The following is a 17,744-nucleotide window of genomic DNA, read 5'->3' as shown; positions in this document are numbered from 1 at the left end:
GCTCCCAGTCTTCCTCTTGAGACATTCATTTGGTCTACTGGCAGCTTTTTGCAGCAATCACAGGAATGACCCGACCTAATGTAGCGAGGAGATCAGTAGACCACGGTGAAAATCGTCCCGCACACTCCCTCCCTCACACACAGAGAGGCAGGAACATCTGCGACAAACTCAACAAAGGACAAGAGAGCTGAACTGGATCATCAGCACAACTGAGCCGATAGCTGCATGTTTGCTCACAGCTGAATTTTCGCTGTACTCCAGTCCTGTTTTTTTGTCTTTCTCTGTGTGGAATATGGGGCCTGTTCGTACTTTCACCCCTCAGATGCAGCTTTGATTTGATGGTAGGTGACTGATGCTGTGAAGAGAGCCTGGGGCAGTGTTCCTGTAAGCATTAAAACGTGTGTTTCATCATGACAGCACTCTCCCCGATGAATATTTCAGTCAGAAGGTGGGACAATCTGGTGTTAGGAGTGCAAGTGTTGGTTAAAATGCTGTTCAGTACGGTGGCCCTGGAAGCTCCACACAGTGCAACTAAAAACACACTCAGATAGGCAAAAAAAAACAACATCAATATGGCAACACATGCAGCATTATGACATGCACTGCAAAGAGACTGTCCTCCCCTGAAAAACACTCCCATAGGTCAGTTGTTCAAGCCATAATCAAACATACTTTGGGATTCATTGTAGGAGTATGTGATTCATCTGATAGGGCTGTGTGGGTACCTTAGCCTCAGTCATCGGAAATACTGGATTGTATTTTTTTAAAGCGTAATGGGAGGAAGGGGAAAGCTAATTAGTAGCTTTGTAGCTTTTTAAAATCCAAGGATTTTAAAACAAATAAAACAGCCTGACAAGTGCATTAAAACAGAAACTAAATGCTATAAATTACAATAAAAGAGGAAAATGAGACAACAGCATAATGCACTGCTCTGTAACCCAGAGGCTGTGTCTGTTGGTCTGATAAACAGGCCTCTGCTGCCATCTTGTGTTCAATGAGAGCAAGTTACAACCCGTTAGCTAATTTCTTCTCCATTCTGTTTGTATGTAACGGAACAATAACTCAAAATATATATAATAATGTTATATACTGTATATACACATTTTGTTATAAATTAAACTACCCAACAGTAGGCTACAGTTTAAACGATTAGCCGATTAACTGATTTTTCAATTGACAGAAAATTATTAATATATATATATATATATATATATATATATATATATATATATATATATATATATATATATATATATATGCGGTTTGAACTGTTGTTGGACAAAACAAACTGTGGACTGTGAAGCTTATTGGGAATGTTTCTCTTTGGGCTCTGGGTAAATCATTTCAATTTGTTTTTAAATGTAAAAAAAATAATAATATTCTAATTTATTTTTTACATTTTAAATTAATATTTGTAATAAGTATAATTTATTTTTAATAATTTTAATTTATTTCTAATTACTTTGATTGATTTTGTATTTTTTAATGTATCAGTAGGCTACTAATGTTGAGATTTAGACTGTTGGTTGGACAAAACAAACATTGTGAAGGGCTCACTTAAATGTGTGAATGTTCGTATTATCTGTATTTTCTTTTAAAAACTTTGTAAAGTGTCTTTGAGTGCTAAAAAAGCGCCATATAAATAAAATGCATTATTATTATTACTATTATTATTATTTGGGCTCTGGGTAATTGGGACGCCATTCCTACTTTTACATTAGTTCATGAGTAATAATCTAATGATAGAATATATAATAACAGTCCCAGGGGACATTTTTTATAGCCTACTTTTAAAACTTTAACTACATTTCCTGATTATACTTACAGACTTAAACTTGAGTAACTTTTTTTTCAATGCAGGACTTGTATTTAACAGAGTATTTTCACAGTGTGGTAGTACGTTTACTTAAAAGTAAAAGATCTGAGTATTTTTCCACCGCCGCTAGTAACGTTACAGAAGATGCTTCTTACTACTTCACCACTCGCGCATGCGCATTGCGCAGCGGCTCCCTCTGCTCTCCTCCTGCCTCTCCTATGACTGACCGCTAGTGACCTCAGTTTCTGCAGCAGCAGCACACAACTTGAGACAGCACACGCACGCACACACACACGCACGCACACAAAAAAACAACCCACGAGGAGAGATGGCCGGTGTATTCGGAAAGATCTTCGTGGGCATTTACGTGGAGATAAAACGGAGCGACGGTAGGTAGCTAGCTCCTCACACACAGACACTGACACCGCTCTCCATCTGGCGGGTCCGGGTGCAACGAGCTAACGTTACCCCTGTTAAAAACGGTTAAAACGGTTTCTGCTAAGCTAGCAAGCTGCTACATCTTTTCACCGTTTAAAAAAAAACGTCGAGTAAAGCGTTTGCGCGAACATAAATGATTTATGTCATGCTACTGTCGACTGTCAGTTAAGTAGACACCGGCTGGTCGGCCGGCCAGGGGAGCGGGCTGCCGGGTCCGTCCACCTGTGCTGCTGTCCGGCCAAAAAAAGGACACCTGCCCTTCCCTGCCTTGCCCTGGTTCCTCTCCCCTCTCCTCTGCATCATGGCTGTTATCCCTCCGGTATGCATGTTATTAACCGCACCACCCTGCACTGCATCATCCAGCAGTGGCCTCTGAATCCTGGGCTGAAGGATAGCTGCATGCAGGGGGCCTCTCCCCTCCTTTGCCTGGCACTAAAATAGCCTGCTTTAAAAACAGCTTTGTGCTCATTTTTTTACCATACAAATGTGTGGATAAGACTGCCAAGAATCTAATCGAGCAGCCAGTAAATGCAGCTCTTGAAGTTGTGAATGACAGTGGGAAAGTCTTCATCATCATCCATCATGAGCCACACCCATTAGCATCTCAGTATCCTTATTTTAGTGTCAAAATGTGACTCCAAAATATTATATTTTTTATATTTTTTTCCTGCATTAAATTATCTGAAAATGATCATCTCAGCTAGAGATGTGTTCAGCTCATGGTTCATTTGATTTGTTAATGTCTGCCTCCTGTATATGAAAGGCTAAAGCAGCAAATACTCTACAGTCCCATCATGCAGCACTGAGCAGGCCTAACGTCTCTTTACGTCCTCTCTCTTTGCAGGACGAATACACCAGGCGATGGTCACATCACTGCATGAGGACAATGACAGTGTGACAGTGGAGTGGATCGAGAATGGAGACACCAAAGGGAAAGAGGTATAGCTGCCACTAACTTCCTGTATTATGTACCTCTCTTACGAATTTCTTTCTGTCAGTTCAGTGGTTCTGGAAAATAAAGTGTGGCTAATGCCTACCAAACACTAGAAGACACTGAAAAAGACTAAGGTCTGACACAATCTCACATCTAACGACAATCTGTCATAATGTCACTGAGTTTTTAGTCACAGACTAAAAGATTATACTACCATAACTTAAAACGTAAGATAATATCAAACACGTTTGATTTTGTCAGAACGTCAAGACAGGAAAGAGATTGACTTAGTACAGCGCGGACTGAATTTTATGACCACCTTACCCCAAACGATTGAGACGAGGAAAGCGCCCCCCCCCCCAACTCTGTAGCAACTCATGATTTCATTCCGCTCGAACAATCGTTTTGTGTAAGGTCAGCTTAACTTAAATTATCAAACACGATAATACCGCAGATATGTTTTTGATAAGAATATACACTGCCGTTCAAAAGTTTGTAATTTCCTGCCACAAAACACTTTATTGTGTCCAGTCAGATGTCTGAGAGTACTCCTCTATATGTCTGAATGCTTTTTGATGCTTTCAGGTTGTGGAAAGTCCTCTTTACAAATAGATGTGATTTAGTTTTGTACATGGAGAATAAAACGCTGTACAATTGTTCAACCAGACTGACAACTGAAGGGCAGAGAGAGACAAAGATCCCTCTGAGCAACAGTTGAATAAGAAGAGAAGAAATCAGCACCCATTTGGTAAAATGAAAAAGTATCTACTGATACCAGCCCTAAACGCAACAATGCGGGTACATGCGTCGGTATCCATAAAGTTGACCAACGCTCTCCTCTAAAGTACATTTTCAACTTTCTAGTAAGGCTTTGCAATTAAGTGAATTTTGATCGCCATTTTGATTTCGGCTCAAAACGATCATTTTACATTTTGATCTTATTTTCTCTTGTGAACAGAAGGGGAATTCAAAAAGTTCAAACGGGAAAAGTAGTAAGGGAAATTTCACAGTTCAAGGTGTTTTCACTATTTTTTAAGTTAAATATATGCAACATTTTTCCAAAAGTCAATGAGTAAATGTGTTAAATAATCGTGATTTCAATATTGACCAAAATAATTGTGATTATGAGTATTCCATAATCGAGCAGCACTACTTTCTAATTGTAATCTCTGTTCGGTCCTCTCTGTACTTGTGTTGTTACAGACCTGTCTGAACTAACCACCGTGGACTCGCCTCTTCTGATGAGCTGTGACATTTAGTCCACGAAGGTCCAGGGTTTATGGGAAATGATGTTTGTTAAAGGCAGCTAAAAAACATTTCTCATTGTTTATAAAAAACTATCCTTATCTCTAAACATATGAAGCGAGCTACACGACATACTGTAGATAAGGCTCTGTTCCAGGGCTGGATGTTTAGTTATTATTAGGGGGGTGCAAAAAAATCGATTCCCATTCGTATCGCGATTCAAGCTCTACCGATTCAAAATCGATTCATAGAATTCCAAAAATCGATTCATATTTTTTAATTAAAAAAAAAAAAAAATATATATATATATATATATATATATATATATATATATATATATATATATATATATATATATATATATTTTAAATTGTATGTCTACTGCAATCACATGGAAAAAGTAACTACATTTACATACTGTGAATCGTTTTTTTAATCGAGAATCGTTTTTGAATCAAAAATCGATTTTGAATCAAAGCTTGAGGCTAAAAATCAATATCGAATCGTGACATTTTCTGAATCGTGCACCTAGTTATTATAATTGTTACAAATGTCAGTGGGATTTTGAATGAGGTTTTTCTGACCACTGGAACAGAAACTGGAAGTTCTGGTTTCACTTCGGCTCTCTATACTCAGGTCTCTCTTGCGAGAGAGATCTTGATCTGAATAAGATTAGGTTAAAGAATAATAATAATATCAATCTTTGTCTTGTTTCTGCCTCAGATTGATCTGGAGAGCGTCTTTGCTCTGAATCCAGATGTTGTTCCTGATGAGGAGATACCACAGAGTCCTGAAGCTCCTCTTCCTCCCTCCAATGCTGCCAAAACCAGCAAACTCCCCAAGGTCTGCTCCTCATTATCATTCCTTTTCTAATATAATACATTACAATGACATGTTCTTAGATTAGTATTCATGACTGGAAGAAAACAACCTGTTTTTGTTCAATTTAAGAACTTTTTTTTCGATTCAGTTTTGTGTTCACTTTCTTGTCGAGGGTACAGGTTTGGTTTAGACTTTGCTAAAGACATTTTTAGGGACAATTTGTGCTAACTGACATAATGATTTCAGCATGTACTTCTCTATGAATGGGACAGATACCCACTGTTGTAGGTCTTTAATCTTGCAGTGTTATTGATCAGTGTCTCTGAACTCAGTCTACTTTCGACTCTGTAATGGTGTATGGTCTTTTTGTTTTTATATTTTCAGACCAAACGGTCTACAGCAATACCTAAAGCTGAGAATCCTCCACGGGAGAATAGAGGTATGTTTGATTTAAATCAGAGGTTTTCAAACCGACTTTCTCCCGCGCTTAGTGTTCTTTAAAACCCTTAGTGCCTGATTGCCACAGTTTGTGTTAAAAGTCATACACCTTCATAACTCAGTCAAATCTGGACACACAGACATGATGCTCATATTTTTAGATTCAGTGTGACTTACATTTTGTGAGGACATCATTATCTCCGTTGCTCATCGCAAATTTATGTCAATGGATCCACCTAGAAATCAAGGAAAAAAAGACATATCAAAGCACGTTGCTGATATTCTGGTTTTTTTTTTTTTTTTTTTTATGAAATGTAAAGGCAACGCAAAAATAAGCCTTGGGCTTCAGCCTATAGATCCAATCACAGTGGCCCAATCCCAAACTCACAGACTCACGGACTTTGGGGCGCGTTCTCGTGAAATTCGTAAGGGCTTAGGGTTGTCCCAATGTCGAATTTCAAAGGGCGTGAGGGTTTGAGTACACACTTACAGAGCCCTTTCCGTGAGTCTGCATCGATGCAGACTTCTCCAAAGGGAATTACCCACAGTTCAAAGCGTTGTGACGTTTACTGCGGAGACCATAGGGAAATCCGGAAATTACAAAAGGTAAACAACAGCACGACACACGACCACGGAACACAGACCAACCTGTTGTCCAGCTTGTAAAACAAGAGTTTGAAAAAATTTGGAATCAGGCAGCCGTCTCCTGGGCCTTGGCCGCGTGGAAAGCAACAAACTTAAAATGAAAATTCCCAAACCGGCAAGTGTCAGTAATATCTTTGTTATTAAACGTCGCCAAGGTAACATGTGATCTCGTGAAGTGCTGTCCCAATCCCATTTATACCTATCTGAGCCCATGTGGCCTCACACACTCACTCACTTAGCACCTGAGATCAATTAAGTCTGTGAGTCTTTAGTCCTTAGTCCTCAGGGCTCACGTTGGGATTGGGCCATTGTTTGTTTACAATAACATCCAGGTAGAAAACTCCTGCGTCCCGTACAGACAATTTAACAGCGCTGATTAAACAGAGTCGAGGAACAACCGGATACACTCTCATCTCCTTCATCTAAAATGCATATTTGATGCTTTCACATATCAACACTTTGACTAACGTTAGCTTGGAGAGCTAATTTACCTGTTGGGCCACAGACAATGACATCAACCAAACTAGCAGTCAGTTCGACCAGCGGTGAGATGTTGGTGTTCCTAACGCCAGATTTGGTTTAACCAAAGACGCTAGCAAAGCAGCACAGTACAGCAAATAAACACAGCAGAGACATCAGACAGCTCGGACTACATATAAATCTTTAGACGTTACAGTTACGGCTGTAAATGACAACCGAAATAAATAAACAAGTTTGCAGATTTCACATCTCTCCACAATTCAAATCAACGGCTATTTGTCTCCCCGGATGTGATTTTTGTGTTAGCCCGATGTCACGCTGATTCGGCCTATTCCATTTTCAGTTATTAATTGTGTGAGTTATATTGTGTGAAATGGATTGGTGTAAACATGTTTGATCATGTTTTTGTTAGTTCCATATTCGTCTAAATTGTAGTGCTATCTTCATTATAATGTAGAACGAAATAAACCATTTATTCATTCAAATGATTAAAATAGTCATTTATTTTTGGACGATTGACTAATGGATTAACTGACTAATCGTTTCCGCTCTAAAGAAAACCAAAACTATCTGCATGAAAAGATACCAGTAGATTTGAGTAGGAAATATTATATATTATACTGTATAGTTTGTTTGTTTAATAATTTTGCACAAATGCATGACTATTATCTCGGATTTTCTGTTTACTTCTCAGCTGCAGCGGTGGGAACCACCCGGGCCCGTCCCAGCCAGCAGAGCCAGGCTGCAGAGCCGCCCCCCCCCGCCATCGCTCCCCAGTCTGCACTCAACCAGTCGCTGCTACAGCTGCAGAATGGTAACACACAGCCTCTCCATCTGGATCAGACATGTCCGAGGTTCAGTCAAGTCCAAACTACAGCTAAAACAACAATATGCAAGTGAAAAACATTTTAGTGAACTGAAATCAAATAAAAACTACGGCAGCTAGATTATGAAAAAAAAAATCATAATCATAATTTCTTTGGTCAATATTGAAATCCTGATTATTTAACATGACTACTCATTGACTTTTGGAAAGATGTTGCATTTATTGAACTTAAAAAAAATAATTCATAATTTCCCTGTTGAACTTTTTGAAATCCCTTTTCAGAACACCAGACAAAATAGGAGTTTACTTGCAAAATGTAACGTTCAAAAAAATCTCTTTTTCTAAATTACACTGTTTTTGTGATGTTAGGAGCTAAAATCGAAATCACGGTCAAAATTTGATTAACTGCACAGCCCTGGTGTGTTGTTATTTTCTGGCGGAGGGTAATGTTGCAGAGGCCACAACCAGTGATGTCATGCTCCCACACAGCTGTGAGTGCGAGGGCGTCAAAGGCTCTTTCACAGTCGCTCACTGGCTCGGCTCCTGGACTCATACTACAGCACTTGTTTTAGTTTCCAGCTGTGGATGTTTAAATTAGCATAAATGTACACTGCTGTTGAAATATAAAATATGTCTTCAGATTCAACACTCTAAGCATGACATTTGAAATCCAGCAGAGTCACTTCTAACAACAAGTGTGGATATTACAATATGTTTAAAACCAACAATGAATGTGAATCTACAAACAAGTATTATGCATGTATGCGAAGCCTGATGTATTTTATTCTTCAGTGCGATAAAGCTCCATCGTTGTCCAAAAACTATTAACAACCAGTGGCGTAAGAGGTATTTAGAAGCTCTTTATTTGTTAAAGTAACAAAATGAGAGTGTAAAAGTCCTGCTTTTATTTTATCTAAGTAAAAGTGTGATTATTATCAGAGTTATGTACTTAAAGTATCAAATGCAAAAGTACTATATTATATTATTATATATTCTTGGTTTGTTGCTTTGGAAACATTTAACCATGAGCAGCATTTTTATGTAGCATTTGCAAATGAATGACTTTTTGTTGTGATTGTTTTCCGCCGTTCTTTCCAGCACGGAGGAAATCTAACTGTGTGAAGGAAGTTGAGAAACTGCAGGAGAAACGCGAGAAGAGACGACTTCAGCAACAAGAGCTCAGAGAGAAGAGGGCACAAGTGAGGAGCAAACCCACACACGCATACAACGTTAGATTTGTTAGTTCACTTGTTACTTTTGGCTTTTTGTTGCATTTCAGGAGGTGGATGTCAATTTACCAAACTACGAAATCATGTGTATGATCAGAGACTTCAGAGCCAGTCTGGACTACAGGCCTTTAACCAGTAACGACCTGGTGAGTCTGGTTTAGAGACGGGTTTCCAGATTCACTTAATACAAACAAGTGAGGGTGTCCAGATAGTTGAGCAGTGATTTAAGTAGGGCTGCACAATATATCGTTTTTTTAATCGTCATCGCCATATAGATAGATAGATAGATAGATACTTTATTGATCCCCAATTGGGGCAATAACCATATCACGAAAGGCTGCGGCATATCGCGAAAGACACTGATTGAAAGAAAATATCAGTAGAAAACTGCACTTTAAAATGTAAATGTCATTCTTTTTTTAGAAGATGATGCCTTTTATATTTGATTTGATTTATTTATTGTTTATCTCGAACAATCAACAATGTTGCAAAAGTGAAACTGTCAGCGTGGAATAAGTTGATTTTTCCAAATTTACAGCTACTTGAGGGGAAATAAATGTGTTAAATGTCTAAACTCTTTGCAATGTCTGCAACATGGTATGCATGTGCATAAAGGACTGCATGTCCTGAGAAATGATGTAAAGTCCAATTTATCTGTACCTTTTGATGTTTCAGATCGAGGAGCACAGGATATGTGTGTGTGTACGGGCGCGTCCACTCAATAAAAAAGGTAATCAGAGTAGCTTTATACAACCGATGTGTTTGGACAGAAAGCAAAGCAAATGTTATGCCTCTAAAAGTCGCCTTGTCTGAACAGTTTTAATAAGTGCCATCTTTTTGTAGCATACGTTTACTCATTAACAGAAATTGTAATAAAAAGTATTTGTCCACGTCTCCGTAGAGTTGACAATGAAGGATTTGGATGTGATCACCATTCCCAGTAAGGACGTGGTAATGGTCCACGAGCCGAAGCAGAAAGTCGACCTGACCCGCTACCTGGAGAACCAAACGTTCCGATTCGACTACGCCTTCGATGAGAACTCCACCAATGAAATGGTTTACAGGTAATTTGTTTCTCTATAGAACCCTAAAATGTTCAATATGGAATAAATAAAAGACGTTTTGAAATAATCTTCTCTGTCAGGTTCACTGCTCAGCCGCTGGTTGAAACCATTTTCGAGCGGGGGATGGCGACTTGTTTTGCTTACGGACAAACTGGAAGTGGAAAAACACATGTGAGTGCTTTGATTTTTGAATGAAACTAAAAACATTTTAGTCAGGGTATCCGCAGGATTCTTCAAGTTAAATTGAAGACTGTTAAAGACCTTTTTTACACCACTTAGGATGAAATTTTATGCCAACTTTACGGCCATATAATGGAAAATCAGTGTGGATTTTAAGTCCAAGAAGTATTATCGAGTAACATTACCTGAATTTAATAAAACATTTATGTGAAGTATTTGTACTCTAATAAGATAAAATTAATAATATATGTGTTGCATTTAGATCTCTTATGCTATGAAACTAAAAAATACAAAATAAGTGAATTTACCCACACAAAATATTAATTTATTACTTTACAGCATTTATTTAATCGTACGAAAGGACAAGAAAAAATGTAATACTGTTAAGGCCTAAATTCTTAGAATACTAAATGTAATACTTTTTTAATACTTCTAAGACCCTTTGGGAACCCTGTTAGTGCCCATTTCCTGTTTTAACTCGTATCTTCGTTTTAGACGATGGGAGGGGACTTTTCAGGAAAGAACCAGGACTGCTCTAAAGGGATCTATGCACTGTCTGGTTAGTTTCTCCCATAACTCTACAGGATTCTCACTGCTGGTTACTGCTTCTGACTGAATTTTGAAGTCTCTATTTTTTCTTTCCTTGTGCAGCCAGAGATGTCTTTCTCATGATTAAGAAACCAAATTACAAGAAGTTGGATCTCCAAATCTTTGCCACATTTTTTGAGATTTACAGCGGGAAGGCAAGTGTCTTTTAACACATTTATTAATACATTTATTTAAGAAGAAGACTGAGTTTGTGTTGCCTCTGACACTTTGATGCAAGCATAACTGACCAAAAACTCCCTGATGCATTTTCAGTCCTGAACCAATTTGTGTTTGTATTTTAAAAAAAGGTGTTTGACCTGCTAAACAACAAAACCAAGTTGCGAGTCCTGGAGGACGGGAAGCAGCAGGTGCAGGTGGTGGGGCTACAGGAGAGGGAGGTGAAGTGCACAGAGGACGTCCTCAAACTCATCGAAGTGGGAAACAGCTGCAGGTAGGAGACCATCGTTTAAATTAGACGGCAGCAAGAGCAGAAGTTTGTTCTGAAAGGTTTGGACTGGTCCTGGAGGATAAGCTCCGTGTCTCTGCGTCTCCTTCAGGACCTCTGGTCAGACCTCGGCCAACGCTCACTCTTCTCGGAGCCACGCCGTCTTCCAGATCATCCTCCGTCGGCGGGGGAAGATGCACGGAAAGTTCTCCCTTATTGACCTGGCGGGGAACGAGAGAGGAGCCGACACATCCAGCGCGGACCGTCAGACTCGCCTCGAAGGAGCCGAGATCAACAAGAGCCTGCTGGCACTAAAGGTCTCCTCCTCAGTCCTTATCAATCAACCTCTTCCAGTGGTTCTCAAACTTTTTTCAATAATGTACCCCTTTTGAATTGTATCTTTAAGCCAACTAGGCTACCCCCTGACCAGCACTAATCTTTTTCGGTAGAAAAAAAAGTCTATATAAACAGGAACAGTACAGCGCTGTCAGTGATAGATTTACTAAACAACAGCCTTGTCACCGAAAAAAAACATTTAAATGCTAATGAGAAAAGGAGACTGTAAAAAAGACAAAAACTTAGAAAGAAGGATGGAAGTAAGGCAAGAATAGGTCAAAATAGTATCAAAAACTTCAAAAACAGTGACATAAGAAGAAAAAAGCGAGAAAGGACAGAGAGGGAAGGAAGTAGAGGGAAGGAAGGCAAGATTAGGTCCAAAGAAGGCGACACAAATGTCACATTTTTGGTAGGAAAAAAAGTCTACATAAAGAGGAACAATGTTCTGGACAACAGCCTTGTAACTATTAAACATGTTGTTAAATAATACACGTATCCCCTGCAGTCCTCCAAAGTACCCCTAGGGGTACACGTACCCCCATTTGAGAAACACTGGTCTAGGCTAATTGCCACTGATGATGTTCCTGTCTGTCTGTCTGTCTGTCTGTCTACAGGAGTGCATTCGAGCGCTGGGCAGAAATAAACCTCACACTCCGTTTAGAGCCAGCAAGTTAACCCAAGTGCTGCGAGACTCCTTCATAGGAGAAAACTCCAGAACATGCATGGTAGGACAGAAGCAAAGCTGTGCGTATATTATTGTACCTCCCGTGGACGAATGCACCGTTTTGTTGATAAATACGGTGTTTGCCTGCACAGATTGCGACCATCTCTCCTGGAATGGCGTCATGTGAAAACACCTTGAACACGCTGAGATATGCCAACAGGTAAGTCTGATTGTTTGTCTTTTTTAAAGCTTTACATTACATTAATGTGAGAATAGTTGCAAAGCATAATGTGATCCTCTCCTGTCTCCTCCTCTTGGGTTTGTGTTTTTCTGTCTCTCTCCTGCCGTGTTTCCAGAGTGAAGGAGTTTGGGATAAGTCCCTCAGACATTCCCTTCTCCCAGAGCGGAGGTGGAGGGAGTCGCTCTGAACTCTCCCCTACTTATGAGTACGATCGATTTACTACGTCTCTCATCACTTCTCTCCACATCGCTCTTCACAACAAGTTACCACCACGTTGTCACATGACATTACTCATTAAAACCACTTTTTGGTGCTTCCTGTCCCCAAGTCGCTTAGAGCTATAGAAATATATATTTCAGTCTCAGCCAGATGTTCTATATTTTTCTTATTGTCTGTGTATTGATTTTCCCCCCCCACCCCTAGCGGATAGTATAAACAGATTGAGTATTTGCCCGTGGGGTCGCAGCTGTCTGTGTACTTGTTGGCTGCGGAGTATTAACAAGCCTTTACAGTAGAATGATAATGCATGTTGGCCCAACATCACTTGTTCAGTTAGTAAAAAAGGATAGCTTTTGCTTTTTTATTTTTTTTATTTTATTTTGCATTACCAGTTTTATTTGTTGATGTTGACCTGCTTTTATTTTATCCAGGCTTGCATGCAGTCAGTCTATAGTGTGTGTTGTTTCACTGAAATATTTTGAGCATTTTCCCCAGCAACATGTCCTCATATTGTATGCAACTACCAACCTTTTTGCTACATCAGATACCTCAGCAGTAGTTACAATAGTCATATTGTTATTTCAGGGTGAAGGAGCTCACGGTGGATCCTTCAGCAGCGATGGACATCCACCAGGGAGGACATAACCAGCTGGAGGTGCTGGAGGCTCAGTGGGGGGTCGGCAGTTCTCCACAGAGAGACGATCTGAAGCTGCTCTGTGAACAGAACGTAAGACAAACAGATACTCATTCCCTCGTGTGTACGTAGGCTTGATTTAACAAAGCAATTAAAGGAAAGGTCAAGTCTTAAAACAATACTCACATTCCCATATGTACATTTAAACAGTTTTTGGTTGCCGTACTCATTCTTCCTGTTCATACTGGCCGTTGTAGAGAGCCACACAGTTTTTTGGGTTCCAGCAGACTGCAGTCCATCATGTCACAGTGTCACTGAAGTAAAAACAAACATGGCCATTCTCTCTGCAGGAGGAAGAGGTTTCCCCGCAGCTCTTCACTTTCCACGAAGCCGTCTCTCAGCTGGTGGAGATGGAGGAGCAGGTTCTGGAGGACCACAGGGCCGTTTTCCAGGTACAGAAGATCCTTCAGGAATAGAGGAAGCTCAGAAAAGTCAAAGAGCCTTATTTTAACGTGCAAAGTGTGCAAATCCATCGATCAAAATGTGTCTAAACCCTGACAGATAACTGTAAGAATCAAAAACCTACAGACAGTAGACAGACAGACAGACACACACGCACACACACACACGCACACACACACACACACACACACACACACACACACAATGACCATGATAAGGATATAGATCAATACAGACTGTTTAACCATATTTACCATATATCTAATGTCCATTTTAGTATATATTTAGGGCAAATGTTCATTCCCCTTCTCTTTATCAGCTTGTTTTTTTTACATTATAAAGTTTAAACAACACAGAAGTGCTGTGTATAAACTTCAGCGTGTCCTTACAGGAGTCGATCCGCTGGCTGGAAGACGAGAAGGTGCTTTTGGAAATGACGGAGGAGGTGGACTACGATGTTGAATCATTTGCAACTCAACTAGAACAAATCCTGGATCAGAAGATTGACATTCTCACTGAGCTGAGAGGTAAAGATCATTTGTTCATCTGGTTTGTAGAAATAGTGAGAAATGGCGTCACAATTACTCCGAGCCCAGAGGTACACCTCCACAATCTTTGTTTTGTCCAACAGTCCAAACCTCAACATTATTACTAAAACATTACAATTATTTTGGATTAAAAAATATCAATTAAAATTGTTTTCATTTTATGTCTGTCAATCAATGAATCCAGTGGTTCCCATTCTTTTTCTGCAGGACCCCCCCCCTTTAGTAGATAAAAATATAAAATATTTTCAAGCGATCGTGGACGAATGATCCGCTATCATCGAGAAGGGGACAGTGCAAATTAATAAAACGCATAATTTTAAAATCCGATTAAAAAGGCTATTTTTCATCTGTCCCTGGCCACGATGTTAAAAAAGGCTTTAAAATATCGATACGTATCTTTAAGATGCACCTTTATTTTGAAACTTCAACTTTATATTTATTCTTTTTTAATAAAAAGAATAGTTTGTTTTTTTCATTTAAATGTTTGGAAGAGCTCGGTACTAAAATTGTCAAAGTATATTTTAGGTGCTTTTTGTGAGTTGAAATAAATGTAACTGATTGTGTGAAATGGGCTCATGATTATTGTCTCGTATCCATCGCAGTCCCCTGAAATAAATCAAAATCCAAACCGTATCATGGCAGACTTGTGATATCAGCAAACTGTTGTTCAAAGAGTCAATATAATATTTAGGGCTGCCACCTCTTAGTCGACTAATCGGTCGTTTTGGTCTTAGTCGACTAAGATTTCTTTAGTTGATGAGTCATTTTTTATGCTTATTCATGCTTAATTACTCATTTCCAAGAAACTTATGAGCACATTTCTGGTAAACACAAGATTTAAAGTGGTGCTTTTGCAGGATTAATTGTGGAGAAACTCAGTTTTACAGATGGTTCATTAACTACATTTATATTGTGCTTTTCTAGTCTTAACCACCTCTCAAAGAGCACAGCTCTGTCGATTACATCAACTAATCGATTAATCGACAAAATCATATAAGTGTTAGTCGACTAAGAATTTCTTTAGTCGAGGACAGCCCTAATAATATTGTATTGTGATAAAAGTTGAGATTTACACATCTACTGAATAAGTCTTCAGTAGAAAGCGGCATGAGAGGAAAAGACTCCACAAATACCACAAATTTGTCCTTTTAAGTGCAGTACTGGTACAGTAACTGTACGTAGTTACACTCCACCACTGGTAACCTGTGCTGTGAAATTCTCTCCTCTTTCAGATAAAGTCAAGTCTTTCCGTTCTGCACTCCAGGAAGAGGAGCAAGCTAGCCAACAGATAACCCCGAAGAGGCCTCGTGCACTATAGAAACACATCAAATATATGATATTTCACTGTAATATTGACTTCAGAAAGGTGAAGGCCTGCCACTGAGGAGGTCAAGAGCTGATGTAGCTCAGCTGTGGTTTTATGACTTACTGTCTCCTGTGCGTTTGGTCTGTCCTCAACCTCTTTGCTGTACAGGCTGCCATCGCTTCCCATCATGCATCCGTCCATCTGTAAAACCAAAGAGCAGACCGTCTTTGCTCTTTTATCCCTCTGTGAAATGTATTTATAAGGTTTTGTATGTGTGACAAGTCACAAGTGCTTCATTTTAAAACAAAAAAGCTGAAAAATTATGTTTAAAATACATTTTTATAGAGTCAAATCATAGCTTATCCTCACTTTGGCCAATTTTATAAACAACTTTTCTCATTTTGTGCAATATTTGGAGGATTTTATTCCTGTTCGTCCCTCTTGTTACAGCTCAGGGTTGAACAGGGCATGTGGAGTTTGTGTGTAAAATGAGCCACTGTGTGTTTGTGTTGATACTGTATGTAATATGTCTGATTGAGAGAAAGCTTAAAACAAAATTAAACTTGCATTACATTCAATGGCCTGATGGGGGCACTATAATCAAAGACAAAGCACTTGTTTTCAGTGTTCCATACAACAATTACTTAAACAGTAATTTTTCATTTGCCAAAATAAAGAAACTCTACTTCTTGTTGCTGTACTTATTTATTCTGTAAACACGTTTAAATGTTAAGATTATGGTGTATTTGTTACTTCTGACAGACTTTATTTATTCACATTTTACAGACACTAGAGTTCATAGATTCAGATCTTACATTTTTCTGTTTCTATTGTTCTTTAATCATTTGTGGGAACTTATTGAGAGCTCAATGATTTGCAGAAAATAATGTGCGTCTTTGACAAAATAGTTAAATATTTTGTTTTTGTCCACAAATCCAGTGAAAAGACCAAAAAGTCAGTCTCTCAATTATTTCCGAGTTTCATTACTACCCTGTCTGTAGTTCTCAGCCCAAATTTGTTCGATGTAAATATAAAAAAAAGGTCTCAAAATATATCTAAATATCTAAAGTACCTTTACCTTCTTTTTTTGTCGTGCAGCGGACAGAATATTGTACCTTAAGAACTGCGATAAGTGTTTTTAAAAGACCTTCCAGCCGTCTTTAAAACATCGCCGGTTGATTATCATTAAAGATCCTCTATACCAGTGGTTCTTTATTCAATAATGTACACTATTTGAATTGTGTTTTTAAGCCAAGTACCCCCTGACCAGCAATAGATTTACTGAAAAACATTTAAATGAAAATTAAATGAAAAAAACTTTTTAAAAAAACGTAAAAAGTTGGTAGAAAGAAAGAAGGAAGGCAAGAATTAGTGGAAGATAGTATCAAAAACTTAGAAAAGAGCGACAAAAACTTCGTAAAAAGCGACAGACTTGTAAAAAAACAGTAGAAAGAAGGAAGACAAACTTCGGAAAAAGTGTCAAAAACCTTGAAAAAGGCAGAATTGTTTTTTGAAAAAAGCGACTTGTAGAGAAAAAAAGAAGACCGTAGAAAAAAGGAAGGAATGGAAAGCAAGAACAAGTCGAAAATAGTGACAAAAAGCAATAAAAACTTTTTTAAAAAAGTGACAAACCTCAAAAACAGCGACGGAAAAACGTAGAAAAAGCGCTCACGTACCCCTCGCCCCGCCTCAGCTACGGGGTTCAAGCTAAAATGGCGCGCGTTGGCTTACCAGTAGAATAAGTTCAGTCCGTCGAACACGTCATTTATATACCTATGGTCGAACATAGTGACACAACCGGTTAGCTTCAAATCACTCGTAACCGCTGGCAACAACACAAAACGTCCGTCCTTCGTAGTTCATCCTCCATAAATCTACCAACAAACAGCCCGGCTCCCAGGCCGTCTGTTGGGTCTGTTCCCTGGAGCCGGCTGCTGCTGCTCACCGGCCGGTTCTCTTAATACATCCATGGCCGGACTACTGCAGGCAACAACCATGGCAACAACCATGGCAACAACGGTGTTTCCGAAGACTTACAGCTGGTTTATAACCTTCTTAGTCTAGGTTTATAACTCACAAGAGGGGTCACTTGGTTTTGTTTTTGTTGGCCTTTATATTGCGTCCACTGTCAAACTGTTCTTTTGCCGTTTGTTTGTTGATATCAAGGGGGTAAGCTTCTCCTCG

The 17,744-nt window shown here is 39.0% G+C and overlaps 1 protein-coding gene across 1 annotated transcript; it reads left to right on the top strand.

The window, feature by feature from the left end:
- The first annotated feature begins 1,996 nt into the window (after positions 1 to 1,996).
- On the top strand, positions 1,997 to 16,252 carry LOC116051051 (kinesin-like protein KIF2A). Its single transcript, XM_031301288.2, has 21 exons — positions 1,997 to 2,205; positions 3,099 to 3,193; positions 5,157 to 5,276; positions 5,640 to 5,694; positions 7,513 to 7,632; positions 8,743 to 8,843; positions 8,924 to 9,019; positions 9,549 to 9,603; positions 9,775 to 9,937; positions 10,018 to 10,108; positions 10,613 to 10,676; positions 10,769 to 10,860; positions 11,014 to 11,156; positions 11,263 to 11,467; positions 12,101 to 12,211; positions 12,303 to 12,370; positions 12,507 to 12,596; positions 13,196 to 13,337; positions 13,595 to 13,696; positions 14,098 to 14,233; positions 15,487 to 16,252. The coding sequence occupies exons 1-21, from the start codon at positions 2,145 to 2,147 to the stop codon at positions 15,570 to 15,572; spliced, it is 2,196 nt and encodes a 731-aa protein (XP_031157148.1). The 5' UTR covers positions 1,997 to 2,144; the 3' UTR covers positions 15,573 to 16,252.
- The last annotated feature ends 1,492 nt before the right edge of the window (positions 16,253 to 17,744 follow it).

This window comes from Sander lucioperca, chromosome 14 (genome assembly GCF_008315115.2).
Source record: "Sander lucioperca isolate FBNREF2018 chromosome 14, SLUC_FBN_1.2, whole genome shotgun sequence".
NCBI lineage: Eukaryota > Metazoa > Chordata > Actinopteri > Perciformes > Percidae > Sander > Sander lucioperca.
The sequence above is the reverse complement of the archived record's forward strand: the minus strand, read 5'-3'. Positions and strand labels throughout refer to the sequence as shown.